At 36.3% G+C, this 17,088-nt stretch overlaps 1 protein-coding gene across 3 annotated transcripts in view; it reads right to left on the reverse strand.

The window, feature by feature from the left end:
* Positions 1-86: 86 nt before the first annotated feature.
* Positions 87-17,088, reverse strand: part of LOC128871885 (protein anoxia up-regulated) — a 39,983-nt gene continuing 22,981 nt past the window's right edge. Inside the window, exons 3-7 of one of the 3 annotated variants that reach the window (XM_054114032.1) lie at positions 15,127-15,579; positions 14,564-14,676; positions 14,358-14,488; positions 2,412-2,613; positions 92-1,571 (exon numbers count right to left, since the gene is read on the reverse strand). In XM_054114032.1, coding sequence (XP_053970007.1) covers positions 809-1,571; positions 2,412-2,613; positions 14,358-14,488; positions 14,564-14,676; positions 15,127-15,579 — 1,662 coding nt within the window. In that variant the 3' untranslated portion in view covers positions 92-808. Of the gene's footprint in view, positions 1,572-2,411; positions 2,614-8,914; positions 9,501-13,868; positions 14,043-14,357; positions 14,489-14,563; positions 14,677-15,126; positions 15,580-17,088 lie in introns of those variants that run through there. The other 2 variants (XM_054114034.1, XM_054114033.1) reach the window with 2 other exon arrangements.

Here is a 17,088-nt window from a genome sequence, read left to right on the forward strand (position 1 = left end):
ATCAGAGAAAAGCGAATTTAATAACAATATCTAGCAGATTAAGCTCAAACCAAATAAAAACTATTCAAATAAAACCTTTTCATTTTTAACATTTTTTAATTTAACAATTTCGATTTTAAGGACTCGTATATTTGAAATAAATTTTCAGATATGTACATGTATAAATAAATGTCAACAATAGAGTATGGGAGCATAAATTAGACACTTGTAACAGCCGCCTAGACATAGGCAAATCACTTCTTCTGACTGAATTTATTCATTATAGTATATAAAATGGTTGGATCCTATGGTAGGGCGGAGTGTATATGTACCTACATACATATGTAAGTGTATTTATAATCAATTACTATGAATTTATTGAATAGTAGAAAACAAAACATTTTCAACTGGTGTCGATTAATTTCTACAGGATCATATCATATTATACGAGTATATTTAAAAATAAGATGAAAATGCACTAAAACATTACCTAGGAAATCAAACCATCAACTTCGTTGTTAAATACCGCACGCAGGCATATATATGTATAAATATATACTTGGGTATTTACATAATTTTTGATGTAATTTTTCGTGCATACATATGAATGCATAGGCATATGCACTTATTAGGTTAAAAAATGTCTTTAAATTATTAAGATATAAACTTGGATATTTTTAAATACAATGTGTTAGATAGTATAGAAAGGAACAATGCATTATAGTATACGCTACAAAAAATTCAGCAAATAACCGTATTGAACACATTTTTTCTGAATTCTATTCATTCGGTTAGGGATTTACGTAAGTATTATATCAATTCTGATATTTCACTCCTCTTCTTCTTCGTCTTCAGTAGAAGCTTCGGTATTTACATCAGATTTAATTTCATCAATATCAGTGTACAGTTCAATAACAGGTGCTTGTTCTGTTTGCTCGATGGGGCTTTCTGGTTGTTCCACAACGGGTTCGACTAGAACCTTGGCAGTGTCATCTAAATCTGATGAATTTGATTTATCATCTTTTTGTATGGCATTTAATTCTTGGGCAGCGATTTCGGCCTCTTGACGTGCAATTTCAGCAAGCTCCGCAGCTTGACGAGCCAATTCTGCTTCGTGTTCTTCTTCAGCTTGCTTTTCAATTTCGGCCAAACGACTAATTTCTTCTTCTCGTAGTCGTTTTTCTTCTTCAAGACGAGCTGCTTCTGCTTCCCGGGCCGCTTCCTCAGCCAACCGCGCTTCTTCAGCCAAACGTACCTCTTCGGCTAAACGAGCTTCTTCAGCTAAACGAGCTTCTTCAGCTAAACGCGCCTCTTCGGCCAAGCGAGCTTCTTCAGCTATTCTAGATTCCTCAGCCAAGCGTGTTTCTTCAGCCAAGCGTGCTTCTTCAGCCAAACGTGCTTCTTCAATCAAACGCGCTTCTTCGGCTAAACGGTGTTCTTCAGCTTTACGCGCTTCTTCAGCCAATTGTGTCTCTTCAGCTAAACGAGCTTCTTCAGCTAAACGAGCTTCTTTGCGAGCATCTTCTTCGACTTGCATTGCTTTTGCTTCTTCTTGTGCTTCGCGTTCAGCTTTGAGTCGTTCGTCTTGAATTCTGCAATAACCCAATGATTTAAATTTTAATTATACATATTAGAGTAGGGACTACCCTATCATACATTTTAATTTAGTTACCTAGCGCCATCAAGTAACCGAAGATGGTTCAGTGTGCAGAAGTTCACGCAAATAGAGAAATTTGTTAATTGTCATTCACATAGTTCAGCAGTTAGTAATAACCAAAGACCCGTTTGGGGACGAGATGAATTTGGGAAGCGAGGAAGGTAGGGAAGCACTACATCAACTTATTCGGCTTAAAGGTTCATTAGAATATGCAGTGCGGGCAATGCGACGCCAAGTACAGTTGTCGTGCAGCAGGGCAAATTTGGTGTCAGATTTGTGGTAGGAGGAAGATTTTACCACCAAACCTTTAATTCGCCTCGGCAGATGAGTGGCATATAGAAGAATGATTTATTTTTGAGTTCCGCCGAGAGACGTTTATGTAAAATAATCAATTCAACCCAAAGTTAAATTTGTTGCCAAAGTAGCCATACATACCTTGGCAACTAACAGACATATGTGAGACAATGTGAGACTATTCGTTTGATGACTTCGGTTTGCTCCCGTTCATCTCCAAACTGAATGGTTTATTTATGTATCTAATGAGAACTTGACAAAATCAAGCTAAATAACTGTTTTCACGCATTCTTACAGTAAGCAAAAACATTTTACGCTATTTTTCTGGAATAATTCCCGTTTTTAACAAGTTGCTGAACAAGTTCTTCTGTAGTAAGGATTATTGTATTCCTTTTGGGATTAGTTTTCATATTGTTTTGCTGGGTAGGTATATAGGTATAACATCTAAAAATTTTTATTATTAAAAAATATCTTTTCTTACTTTTGCTTACGCTGTTTGGCTTCATCTAGCATTTGGGCTTTCTTTTTTTCCAGTTCAATTTCATCCAATGCTTCCTCATTAACAGTCATGAGACGTTCCTGTCGAAGGCGTTGTTTTTCCTTCATTTCATCTTCAACTTTATCATCCAAAGATACAGGGGCAGAAAACTTCCGCGAAGGCCGATAAGGGTCCAATTCAGGATCTATAAGTAATAGTTACAAAAAATATAGGTGAAATTCGCATTCGAAAGGTATACGAGTAGTTTTATAGGCAGCAAATTTTTCACTAATTACTCGTATTCGACAATTGTTCTCACTACGGTATTTCGGTGTACTAATTACTTACCTACCACTATTTGGTGAAATAGGTTGTTTTCTTCTTCTTAAAAGTTATTTTTATTATTGTGTTCCTTATACGTATATAGTAATGGCGAATACTCATGTCAAATAAATTAATGTTAATGAGATATATCTGGTGAAGAATTGCGTGTTATTTTTTTGTTATTTCTATTATGTTAAATATTTTCATTGGTATGCATATTTCAAGAAAGCTTACAGCATGAATTTATGTGAATTTCAGTTCATTCGAATGTTGAGCTTTTCCTTCCTTCCTTGTTGGAAACCGACACTTGACGTCAGGGAAATGCAAATATCGAAAATCGTCATGATCGCCCTCTGATTTGACTAAAGGGATGCATTTTGCAATCAATTACCATGTTTTTCAATCCTCTAACTGGAGTAATATCAATTATCATGACATCGTAATATCATGTTATGCAGACCCTCTTCTAAACTGGTTTACTTCTGTGAATCAGCCCAATTATGACGACATTCCTCTGAGTGTTTCGATAAAATGTCAAGCATGACACACAATATATACATATAAGAATATGACTCTTGTGTAGAATATTATGGCGTCCACTTTTCTCACAAACTTGTAAACTTCTTGAACACATAAACTAACGTGCCAAAAAGTCTGCATTCTTCTTTCAAACGATCTGTATAATAATAATCCCATACGTAAAGGAGTATATAGTGTTTCTCAATGATTTTTAAATATACAGTAGGTTCTGTTTTTATGCGGTTTTGAAATAGTGCGGTTTTTTTTTAAATTACAAAATGCATGTCGACCTATCGGGAATTGTACATATAAACAAGATTCTAAACCAGCTAAGCAAAAACTCATCACAGATTACATCAGAAATGCTAACCCTACAAGTATGGAACCGCCTGCATCACCATCCAGATCAGACGTGTACATTTCCTAAAGTGACGGAAGTGATTTTACGCCAAATCCTAAACGAACGCGCAACATGTGGGTATTGTCTGATTCTATTTCTGACTTAAATTTATTTTTCGATTCTGACATTTCTTAAATAAAGATATAATTTTCAAAAATACAATATTTTGTTTATGCGATTTTATTTAATTATTTCAGATTCATGTGGTCTATGGAACGTATCTATAGTTATAATATGGGACTAGTGCCCTTTTTTATGCGATTTTATTACATTATTTCAGATTTATGCGGTTTTAGCATTTGAAACGTATCTATAGTTTTACTATAGAACTAGTAGCTTTTTTTATGCTGTTTCTTGCGGAACGTATCTACCGCATAAAAACAGAACCTACTGTACTCCCTATTGATTCAAGTGCTTTTTTGGTTGTCCAAAAGCAGACACACCCCTTTTTCTATAAACATACTCAATATTGAAAAGAAAAATAAGCCTTGTAAATTAGATTAATGATTCGAGCAGAAGCCTAGCCCAAAAGTAAGGATCTAATTATTTTAATATCTACCTGCAGAAAATAGTGGTTTTGAAATTTTCAAAATCGAAATGTCAAAGTCACATTTTTGTATGTATAAGCTAACGTGCGTGCGGCTTTCTTGCATATTAGATGAATGTACACAACGCAAAAACTGCTTAAAATATATACAATATGTAACCAATTTTTTTGAGCACGATGAATAATTGAACCTATTTTATAATGCCATATTTTTCGAAATTGTTTCAACAACACAATAGGCTAAAAAGTCCTGGGCCTAACAAAGAAATCACGTTTTTTGTTCAAAATTAACTTTATTCATCAACGTAATTTCCATCAAGAATAACGCAATCGTTCCACGGCCGCTCTAACATTTCAATACCAAATTTGTAGAACAATTTATCCTTTGCCTCAAAACAGGCCTCAGTTTCAGCGATAACCTCTTCATTCGAGCGAAATTTCTTACCGGCGAGCATTTTTTTACGTCTGCGTAGGTCTGCTGGGAGCCACATCTGGCGAATACGGTGGATGTGGGAGCAACCCATGTAGTTTTGCCATTGTTTTGATTGACTTGGGACACAGTTCGCTGTCTTGAAAATGAGCAAAAGCGGCAGAACAGAGCTTTCTTATAGTCAAATGCTCATACAATATAAAGCCAACGCGTTCTTTTGATATCTTTACGATGTCAGCTAACTCACGCAACTTTACTTTTCGGTCATTCAAAATGATTTTGTGGATTTTTGATATTTTCTGGTGTTATCGCCTTATTTGGACGTCCACTGCGTTGTGCATCATCGGTGTCCGTACGACTACATTTAAAGGCAGCAAATCATCGTTTTCTCGTTGTTTCTGATGAAGTGGAGCCCCCATAACACTTTTGAAGCCATTGCTTCGCTTGAACGGCATTTTTCCCCACCAAGAAGCAGTGTAAAATTAAAACAAAATTCTTTTTGATCAATTTTTTTTTAATTACAAAACTAGCGTCACTCTTAGCACAATAACTCGTAAGCTAATGAATAGAATATCATGAAATTGTAACAGCTCTCTTTTTAAGGTTAGTACTAACTGAAAAATGAGTGCCCTCTATGTGTTGGTCCCAGGACTTTTCAGCCCATGTGTTACACGGCGGAATAGTGCAGGTAAATTAATAAGACAGCTTTCTCGGTTTGTTTTCTGACATTCGGCTGCCTTATATTTTAGAATATCGACTTTTCTTGCATCTTTGGCCACGGGGCATATCTATAAAGAGGAGTTATGCAAACACTTGTTTGAGCTTGCTAAAAGGCGATGGTTGCAGATGATTTACTGTGTTTAAATTTTATGGTTACAAGTGAACACTCGCTCGTCGAATAGCGTTGACGATAATGCTATGATAAAAGTAAACAAAAAACCTTGGCCTCGAATAACTGAGATATGATAAAACCAAGGGAGTGGTCCCCACGGAGTGCCGGCACATGTTGCTCCCGCCATCTGGCCGTGGGGGCTAAGACTTGTATCTCACGCAATGTGTTGGTCCAACAAACCAGCACCTCAAATAGGATCTGCACAGTTTCAGGAGCTCACCCGAACAACAGCAGCAGAGCTCTTGTAAACAACTCCACGCATTTCTCTCGCTGCTCTTCTGAATACAATATGGTGCGCTCATTAGAGATGAAAACCGATTGCTTGTAGGTAACTTTAATGCTGATGCGGCATTCAAGGACATACCTCCCAATTTCCCAGTCGAAGCAGCCGTTTTAGCAAACGAGCGTAACCACCTACGCCAGTCCGATTCCGTGGACCTCCGAATAAGGGATTTCAATTTACAGATTCAGCAACTGGTCACCCATCATAAGCGAACCAAAGGGGAAGAGCACCTGAAGGCCTACAATTTCATCTCCGGTATGAGTAAGCTCTGGTTCACCGTAAGGTCCCTGTAGAACCCGAACACAACGATAAGGTGGCAATCGCCTTTAGTGGTTATGCAGTCATTTACTTCGATGCAGTCATTTACTCCACGCTATTAGACAATATCCAAGGGTCAACCTTCTCGCCGGGTCTGAAGTGGTGGTCCGCGAACTATCTGAGTGGTCGGTATTCGTTAGTCATCTTTCGGGATCAAAGCTCAATACAAAAGAGGATAAAGCAAGATGTACCGTGATGTCCCACAGGGAATCTTACTGATATACTGTTTCGATGACTGTTTGGTAATGGAGTCGGGCAATGACACCGATGACTTTTGTTCCAAAGTGAACGTTTACCTCATCAGCCTTTCTTACTTTTTCGAGGAGCCTCCAGCTAAAGGTGAGAGTCGGTGGCACACCAATGCCGACCGTAAACAATTCCAAAATTTTGGGTGTACCTTCGAGCAAACTGTCTTTTTCAGAACATACAACCGCAATTGCCACTAAGGTCCAAAACCGCAACGAGGTGCTCAAGTCGCTAGCCGGTAGCACTTGGGGCAAAGGCAAATAAATATTGCTGGCGACATATAAAACATTTAACTGGCCGGTTCTGAATTATATTGCGCCAATCTAGTCGCCTGGCGGCAGTGATATACAGTGGATAAAACCTCAGACCTATCAAAATATTGTAATCAGGACACCAACAGCATGCCTCCTGATGTTCCGCCTACAAAACTTACGCAACGAGGCTTCCATGCACCCGGTTAAGGAGGAGCAAAATGCTCAGCGAGCAATTTCTGCTAGGGAGTTACAGTAGAAATCGCACCTGCAGACATTTGCTAGAGCCTGAGCCACCTCCTAGGTGAGTCAGGCGACATCTCTTCGACGAGATCCAGGATCGTAACAACTGCAACCACTAGACCGAGCAGTACTTAAATTTTAAACGATATGCATCGGGAGACTCGCAACACATTCCCAAACTCCCGACCCCCGAATGCCACCTATTCTGGACGAAGAAATACCGTGTGGATATTGTCCGGCATGCGAAGATGTGGAAGGCATGTGAAGATGTTAGGCGGCCAACGTAGCCGATTGAGTTGGTGCGTAACTATCTCGGGAGTGCGAGGGTTCCAAGCTCCGTACATAAAGCACCAAAATGAAAATGTTTGTTTTAATGGCGGTTGTCCCTCGGCAGACAATAGCAAACCTCCGAGTGTATGTTTTGCTTAAAACTGTAGGTCCCTCCATTTGTGAAACAACAGCAAGACGCACATATGTAAAGGTAAACCGCACGATACTAACTACCTATTCCCATTCCATCTTAAACCCATTCATGTAACACCTCACTCACTCTGGACCCAACCTCTAGAAGATAAGCCAACCGCTACATGAGTTAGACGATGACGATCGGTGAGTACACCGAACTGGCAGGGGGTAGTGAACAACAAAGACAACAACAACAACGTTGAAGAAAAAAAATGTAAAGTATTTTATTTATTGCTTACTTTAACCGGATTAAAAGTGATAACACAAATGGATTTATATACACTTTTTTTTCTAAGCTCAGCTAAATTCAAACAATGATGAAGTATTTACAGTTTGCTTAGTAAAGGCGTGGCCGGCGGAATTCAAACTTTGAGTTATCAAAAAAAATGTTTATTGATACTTAATATACGCATTCCTTTTCATTGCACGTTATGCAATTTGTTAATTTTGTGAAAAATGTAGAAAGCGTACGTTGCTTTTACAAAAGGAGTTCCGCACACAAACACGGTTTGAAGCAGTGTTCCTATGTATACACCCTGCATCAGCAGCAAAATATTTAAAGAAGTCGGCGACGTTCACAAATAAATGGGTGCAATGGTATACCGATGTTAAAAACGTTGACGACTTTCCCGGACGAAGTGAGCACTTATCGATTCGTAAAGCTAAAGCAATTTGAAGAAAAAGTAGTGTTAATGCATCCAAAGACATGGTTCCTTGATCATGGTGTACTGCTGATAATCGAAAACTGCAATAAACTTTTAAGCATACAATTAAGGTTCATGTTTGAAGCTGCTTCTCCGAAAAAGGATTTGGCCGTTTATTTGTATTTACCACCAATTCTAATGCAGTTTCGATTAATAAAATTTACCGAAAAGCATTATTACCGCCTGTTGTAAAGATATTTGGAAGAACTAATCAACCTTGGATGTCACAAGAAGGCAATGATCCCAAGCACTGAAGCCGAAGGTTTGTAGAGTGGAAACATCAACGCGTGATTGAAATGTTGTTTTGGTCTCTTAGTCGCCTAAGGCCAACCCTTTTGAAAATATTTAAGCAATAATTAAGCAAAAATTAAAAGGAAAACAAACGTGAATTCGACTGATTTGGAGCCGATTACATCCACAAGGTATGCAGAAATTAACACAACCTAAGACTCGAAGATGAGAAGCCATTATAGCTAATGGTGGTAACTATACATTTTATGGAATATATTGCTTATAATAAATATAATATTATAAGCCCTTGGAATGCTGATTGTTAGAATCGAAGTAAGTGCGTACATACATACATATATAAATAAACATATATAATTTTTGTTAGCGAACAATTTTGTAGGTGTAAATAAGTAATATATGTAGGTCAAGGTCATTAATAAAATGCACTTAAAAAAAAGTTGGTAGTGCATTAACATAATTTCAGATAAATGCGAAGTGAAAATTACTTGCCATGCGGGTTAGTGTCACTTTTGAACAAAAAACACACACATAAAGTATACATATACATACTTATGTAAAGGTATAAATATCTACTCTTGGCTTACTATTACAGCCCTTGTCATAACCTCGTTTGAAGAAAGAAACACAACATGTTGCTTATTCTGAATTAGCAATGACTTGCATATTATTTAAAATCACATACTTTTACATCTGCATATACATACACAAATACATGAAAATTGGTATAAATTGATTTTCTCAAAAATATATGTACACATATTTAATGCAATTGTGAAATTTTCACATTTTTCTGTTCAAACAAGTCTAGTAATAAATGAAAAATAACCTGACGCAATTGAAAATGATCCTCTTCTTTCTAAAATACGTAATTATTGCTTAATGAACGGTAATTTTTAGTAATATTGTTTCTGTTTGAATCGATCTTTTTTGTTTTTGATCATAGTTCCTCATCGTAGTTAATATTATATAAACTGGTAATGTAAATAGTTATAAATAAATGTACATTGTACTTAAATATGACGGACACAACAGCCCTATTTTTTGTTATATATTGTATTAGCACAGATGTTGGTTCAGGATGGTTTCTTTCTGTTTACATAAATTTTTTATTCGAAAGCGTAAAGGTCTTTTGAATACAATATTTGGATGATATATAAATTACAAATCCATATCAAAAGCAGGCATAAATCATTTAGGCATCAACTTCAACAGCTTCAACTGTAAAGAATCAATCAATTATAAAAAGATATATAAACGTTAGTAAACCCAACTAAACTAGTTGATACATATTTAGCAATAGAGTTAGTCACAAATATATACAGTCAAGGACTAAAATTTGCATACAGGATATACAATGCCTTTAATTACTATAGCACGGACACTTATTGAGAAGTTTTGAAAATTTACATATTTGTTTCCTTTATTTTTTTATGAAAATATAGTTCATTCTCCTACAAAAACCATGTAAAGTCAAGTTTCAAACTTAAAACAAATTCAAAAACTTTTAATCAAAACTTTTTAACCAGAAAAATTCGAATTCGAGAATGCAGCTATGTGCTATAAACCCATTGAATTTGGGTATATAAACTGCAAGTTTGAAATGACTCAAAACTCGCGTTGTCTTTCGACAACTTTTTTTCACGGCAGTCTGCGTGAACTAAAGCATTTTTCAGTAAGAGCGCTTCAACGGTTTGACTTTTTTAACTATTTTTTTTTTTATTATCGAGTTTGAACATATACATTTAAGTATGAAATTCGATTTCTTTTGCATGACCACCGCGTGCACGTTTTACGAAGTCCAATCGTTGAACCCAATTTTCGACCACTCTTTTGCATAAATCGGCCGAAATTCCAGCAATTTCGCGTTCAATATTGGTTCTGAGCTCACAAATCGTCGCCGATTGTTACTGTAGACCAATGGCTTCACATAACCCCAAAGAAAATAGTCTAGAGGCGTCAAATCACACGAGCGCGGCGGCCATTCGACCGGTCCATTTCTGGAAATAATGCGCTCATCGAACTTACTCTTCAACAAATTAATTGTAGCGTGTGCTGTGTGGCTTGTGGCCCCGTCCTGTTGAAACCACATTTCGTCTAAGTCTATACCATTCAATGGCGGCCAAAAATAATCGTTTATCATGTCGCGGTATCGATTTCCATTCACAGTAACGTGGCGATCGTTCTCGTCAACGAAAAAATATGGGCCAATTACGTCGCCGGCATGTAAACCGCACCAAACAGTGATTTTTTCGGGATGCAACGGTGCCTCATGAATCACGTGTGGATTGCTTTCTGCCCAGTAACGCATATTTTGGTTGTTGACAAAGCCATTGAGCCAAAAGTGAGCTTCATCACTGAAGATAATTTTTTGGAAAAAAATCTGGATCATCATCGCAGCAACAGAACAATTATTTTCATAAAAATTTGCACAATTTGCAATCGTTGCTCAAGTGTGTAGCGTTCCATGACGAAATGTATACTAATGAAGTTTACAAATGACAAGCGAAAAATAAAAAATATTGCGTCATTCGCGCTCCCTATTGGCCTCTGGTGACGATCCAGCATGCTTGTCCAGCAGGCTTATATGTGTGCGTGTCGGGTGACACTCGTACTTGCTTCGTGTCACACATACTTGTTGTTGGCTTTTGCTTGATGAAAATCAAAAATTTTAGATATTAGCGTCAAGCACCCGACACGCACACATATAAGCCTGCTGGACAGCATGCTGGAGCGTCACCAGAGGCCATATCGGAAAAAAGTTGAAGCGCACCTATTGAAAAACGCCTTACAAGAAGCTATAAAACTGCATATTCAAAACTTGTCTGATGAAAAAGTTTGTTGAAATTTTCTTCAACTTGCACACATTTCGAAACTTGAAAAAATTATTAAAATTCATTAAGAAACAAAAAACTTCTTAGAAAGTCTCTGTGATATAGTTATTAAACGCACTTTATGGCATGTGCTGTATGTAGACTTTAGTTTTTGGCTATAAGTAAGTATAGTAATTATGCGTGTTAAAAGTTTGCTTGAGAAACATGAGTGCATATGCATACATACATACGTACATAATATGTGAATTCATTCCGTTAAAATAAAAATATTTGTAATAGGGGCCACAAATTAGCTCGTAATAAGTACCAAGCAAATTAAAACGGTCGACGTGACCAAATGGGTTGGTGCGTGACTACTATTCGGTAGCGCTAGGCTCCGAAGCCCCGACCATAAAACACCTAATGATAGAAAAAGTGTTTTTTAATAGCTTTTGGCCCTCAGCATTCAAATGCAAACTTCCGAAAAAAACACCTCAATAGCGTAGGTAGGTTCATCCATTGGAAAATACCATCCAGTGGAAAACATCAAGGCCACATCACAAATAGGAGGATAATCTCGGCCAATCACTCAATAAGCTCGGTGTAACTCAAATGACTTATAGAATAAGAAATATTTCTTTCCAGATGTTAAAATAAATACTTACGATCGAAAATTGAGCCACTACGGCTGCGATCGAAAGTTAGTCTATTAGAATGTTATTTCTATAGTACGTATTATGTCAATGGGAATACAGTGCTTATTGCATATAAGAACTATAGATTGAGGGAAAGCTAAAATGGCACATATATTCCTTGATTTACAATGCAGACTTAAAATCGGAGTATATTGAGAAAATTACCGGATTCCGAAACCACAGATCCGTAATCTGCGATCCAAAATTAAGTTTACTTGTCTAGGCGTTTTTTATATCTTGTCAGAATTTGGCACTTAACCTACATATAAGTATAGCTTTATAGCGAAATATAAGTAATACATTGGTATACCTATGTATCTTTAAAACAAAAAGAAAAAAACAAAATGAGTTAGTTTTACTTTTAATCTTTTTTATTATATAAAATTTTATGAAAGAAAAATTTCTTCAATAAAATTTAATTCATAAAATTGAGTTATTAATTTGCATACTGTTATCTATGACCTATAATCCGGACACTCCAATAATCTGCAAGGCATCGGAAATCTGGCTGTCCAGATTGCCGCAACAGCACTATAGTTGTTTTATTCGCAACTCGCTTGAAATTATGCAGTACCATTCAGTTTAATACCTATGCATGGCTTAGCAACATACGGCTTATTATTACACAAATTTATACTTGTTTCTTAAATCTTTCTCGCCCTTTATTACTCGTTTGGAGCAGAGGTACGATCTTGCATTTGGGTTTAATCATAAGCACATGTTCAAACAAGCACAAATTTACTATTATTATTTTTCTTTTTTTAGAAAAGGTTTCCATTTCTGGTAAAATATGCGTTCTTGTATTCACTCCCAAAATACAATCCCGAAAAGCAGTGCACCAGAAATTAATTCGTAAGGCTTAGAGTACAGCTCGCAAAAAACGCACCTTGTAATAAATCTTTTACAAAATTTTGAAACTTGGACTATTACAGAACGAACTATACTTTTATAAAAAAAAGTAATTAAGAAATAAATAGTCAAAACTTGCCCAAATGTTAAGGTGCTATTTTTTCGTGGGCTGTTCCATCTCTCAATGTTGTACGCGCTATTTAAAATGTCCTAAAAGCAGTTCAGCCAATGTTTTAATCAACAAGCCAGATAAAAAACTTTGTCATATCAAAATTGTTTTAGGTCGTCAGAATTCTACAACATACTTGTATATGTACGCATCTATGAATAAAAAGTTATTGACGGCTCATATTGCAGTGAGAATTATCTCATAACAATTAATAACAACTTGCCATAACTACATTGGTTATTCAAAGTGAAAAAGATAATGTAATTTATATGTGCCAAGAATGATTTTCATATACAGGGCAGGCCATATAGCGTTTGCTTTTTGAACCACCTATTTTTTTGAGAATGGTAACACAAATGACATGTCAAATGTGTTCATAATTTACTTAAAGGTTTGACATTTACGAAATGGGACGCTATACGCTTGAACAAAATTGGGAAATATTGAAAACCTTTTTCCAAAGTGGTGAGTCTTCTTCTTCCTCCGCGGTTACAGTAAATGGCGAGCCTTACCGTGACATGCTCAACGAGTTTGTTTTTCCAAAAATTGAAGAGGATGACATGGACGACATTTGGTTTCAACAGGATGGTGCAACTTGTCACACTGCCAAAGTTACACTCGAACTTTTGGCTCCCGTTTTTGAATAATCAGCCGAAATTCCGATATCAATTGGCCGCCTCGGAGCTGTGATTTAAGCCCGTTGGACTATTTTTTGTGGAAAGCCGTTAAGGACAAATACTATGCGAACCATCCAGAGACCATTGATGCTTTAAAACACGAAATGGAAGTTGCCATTCATGAAAATGGAGCCCAAACAATCGAAATTGTGCTTAAAAATTGGGTTGATCGAATGTGTAAAGCCAGTCGCGTCAGTCATTTGAACGATATTATTTTTCATTCATAAATGACAATGTTCAATCTTCAAAATAAAAGAACAAGTTTGAAAAAATATTGATTGGTTTTTTTTTATAGCCGATTCAAAACGCAAATTTTACATGGCCCACCCTATACAATACATACCTACATATATGTACGTACTGTAAGTATTTGCCAGCATACTTACCTTTGTTCACGGAATCGTTCTCCTGGTGTTTTCTCTCACTCTTCCCTTGGGGATGTCTTAAATACCATGATAAAAGATTAATATCTGTTCGGACCTTATCCGAATCATACATTGGCCTTCTAATATTATAGGCCTTATCTCCACAAATCCTTACTGATGCAAGATGACTTTTGCCTTTATATTTAAATATGAATAGAGTGACTTAGTGGTTATAATTAGGACAAACATAAGTGCAATAGTTTTAACATTTTGGGAAAAACCAATAAAATTTTATATGTTCTTGAGTATATACTATGTACATATGCTCTGTACATGCATACAATTGCGCCTACCAAAAATATGAAATTGTATACCACACTTTGGAATTTTTTTCCAAATAACTTTTTGATCAAATGCCTAATTCAAAAGCTAGCAAAAGCAAGTTTAAAATAAAATAATGAAGCATTTCGATTGTTTAATAAAAGTGACAACACGCGTTTCGTTACGTACCAACATATTTATGTGCTGGTTCAGGGTAATAGGAAATTCTATGAACTTCCTTGGCAACATGGCGTACGGGATTGGTTATCCTTTCAACATATGCATCAAGGGCGAGTTGAGAAGTTGGCCCGTACGAGTATCTGTAAAGAAATAATTTTAAGTAGCTTGGTATTTGCAGCTTAAACTTTAAATATTTAATATTTTATTCCTCTTACCCAGTAACTGGAAACGGTGTACAGCTCCGCGCCCGACGAATCACTGGGGTTTGGATGTCGCGAATTAAGGACTGTGCCCGGTGACGAATCCGATTCGTTTCGTCTTGAAATGTCTGCAGATCAATAAGCCAATTTAAATTGGTAATTGCATTAAATTTACAAGTTCATAATACATATACAATATAGTTATGGTGTTAGTTATAATATCGTTAAAAGCGTTCAAGCCAAATACAATAAGTTAAGAAACTTTGAATGGCTTTTTAAACAGTTCTGTGATTTTCTTATACATACATGTGTACTTAGATATGCATGTAAGTATGTATGTATTTGTGAGCATATATCTCTTTATAAAATTGGCTCTTACCGTTCTTAGTGTATAAGAGATTTTAGCTATTTATGGTTTTTCGATGGTCGTATGCGTATATGTATATGCTTACATATACGAATATTCAATAATTAGTGTGAATTGCAAGTAGTAACGTTTTTTAGGTGGAATATACACGTAGTATGAGTATACTATTATTGTTGTTAATTTAGGCGATTTAAAGAAATTTAACACTCACTGTAAAGGGCTCGGTGTTGAGATAATTGGTTAGAGCGCGGGCGCCATATCCTGGTAGGGTTCTTTTCAGGTATGATGTTGATCGCACTGGTGAGGTAGTTATCCTAGGGCTCAGGGAGCGTGTGTACACGCGAGATATGGGCGAATAGTAATAGGATGGAGTGGAGTACACATAAGTGGATGGCGTGTACGAGCTGTAGGTAGTTGCTGGCCAATATGACAAACTCGAGGAGCTCGGTGTTCTGTAGGTGTATGAGATCGTACGCTCTGGTGAAGAAACAACCCGAGTAGTTGTGCGGATAACGCGAACCGGCGATGGCGAGTGTAAAACGCGTGTCACTACGCGGGTTGGGGAAGTTACAACTCGAATAGGCGAAGAAACAAAACGCGATCCAGTGTATACCCGTTTAGGAATCGTATACGAAGAGTAAATTGGGTAACTCGTTCTATACACCTAAGCAAGATGAATAGGATTTGTTTGTTAAATAATAGCAATTTTTTTGTGTTTTTGTGTTGATTACAAGCATACTTACAAAGATATAAAACCATTTGAGCGTTAGTATGAAATTTCCCATTTTAATGTGTTAAAAAAAGGTGGTACTCAAAGCTACTTAAAGACCTTACGACCAACTTTCGGTAAATAGAATTGAGTGCGTGCAAAAAATATTTCTTAAGCAGGCATTACGTTATCTACGATTTCAGGTTCATGTTCCATCCTCTAATTCTCGGCCAAAGCTAATTAATTGTGAATCTCTACAAAAGAAGACAGTAATTTAACTTTCGTTTCTTTTCGGATTTGTTAATGGCATCGTCGCTTGTTCGGTTCTACTTAAACGGATAAGCTATAATGTTCCACAAAGAAGTCTGTGTAATTGATACCCTTTTTATGGGGAAAACTTTAAGACTAAGTTTGCGAGTATAATTCATTTCCCACTTCCGGCTTCCTTGATTTATCTAGATCTAATTTTTGTAAAAATTTTAAATTTAGTTGCTTAATATTGCATTTTTATTGATTGCTAATACTGTAGTTGCCAAATTTGGCTTGTTTTCCTTTAAATTTTTGTATAGTCTGCAATGCAATTTGTACTGTAGATTATTAAATTAAATTAATAAATATTTATAGTACAAATACAGCTTAATTAATTTTAGAAAGACATATTATAACAATCATGAGTGTAATACTGGAAAGCCCCAGAACTCTTTCTTTTAGGCCTTATACGAGTAAATATTTAAAAGTATTAGTTGGAGGATGTGTGGTGTATGAAGCATTTTGATGCAATCATGCAAAATACCTAAAAAATACGAAGTAACGAATGCCTTCAAGCCACCGAACTACAAACCACACGATTTGATACTTTTGAGTTTCAAATAAAAATACTTAACGGTGATTTTTTAGCTATTATCTTTTTTAAACAGTTGGTTTAAACAACATTAAATTATATGGACTGGACTACTAAGTGTGTCTTAACATCTGTCGAATTTCTGTTTTGACTTTGACTCGTTTGGCCTCGTGGGCAAATTTCTTTTTCAAAATGGCTGGAGATGTGGGGTTAATGATGCTTATTCTAACGGGTTTTTGCTCATTTTCGGTTAGGAAATGGGCTGTCATCGTGTTCTTGTACGAGACTTCATTTAATTAGGAACCATTTTTAACACCGATAATAATGTCAGCCTTGAACTCCCACACATAATCTCTCTTGCCAACAAGTGCTACTTTGGACTAAATAGGCAATTGGATAGTAAAGTTCTCTCTCGACGAACAAATCTACCATTTTATAAGTCTCTTATCATGCCCGTCCTATCCTAAATAGAATGTAGCAGACGTGATTGTATTGTTACGTCTGCTACTTTCTAGAAAGCTTTTGCTGTATAAGGTAGATCTGCGGCCTTAACGGTCATTCTCGAAGGCTGAGCAATGACGTCGCTTTCATCAATTTGATTATCACTTTATTTTTACCTTATA

The sequence above is a fragment of the Anastrepha ludens genome, chromosome 2 (assembly GCF_028408465.1).
Source record: "Anastrepha ludens isolate Willacy chromosome 2, idAnaLude1.1, whole genome shotgun sequence".
NCBI lineage: Eukaryota > Metazoa > Arthropoda > Insecta > Diptera > Tephritidae > Anastrepha > Anastrepha ludens.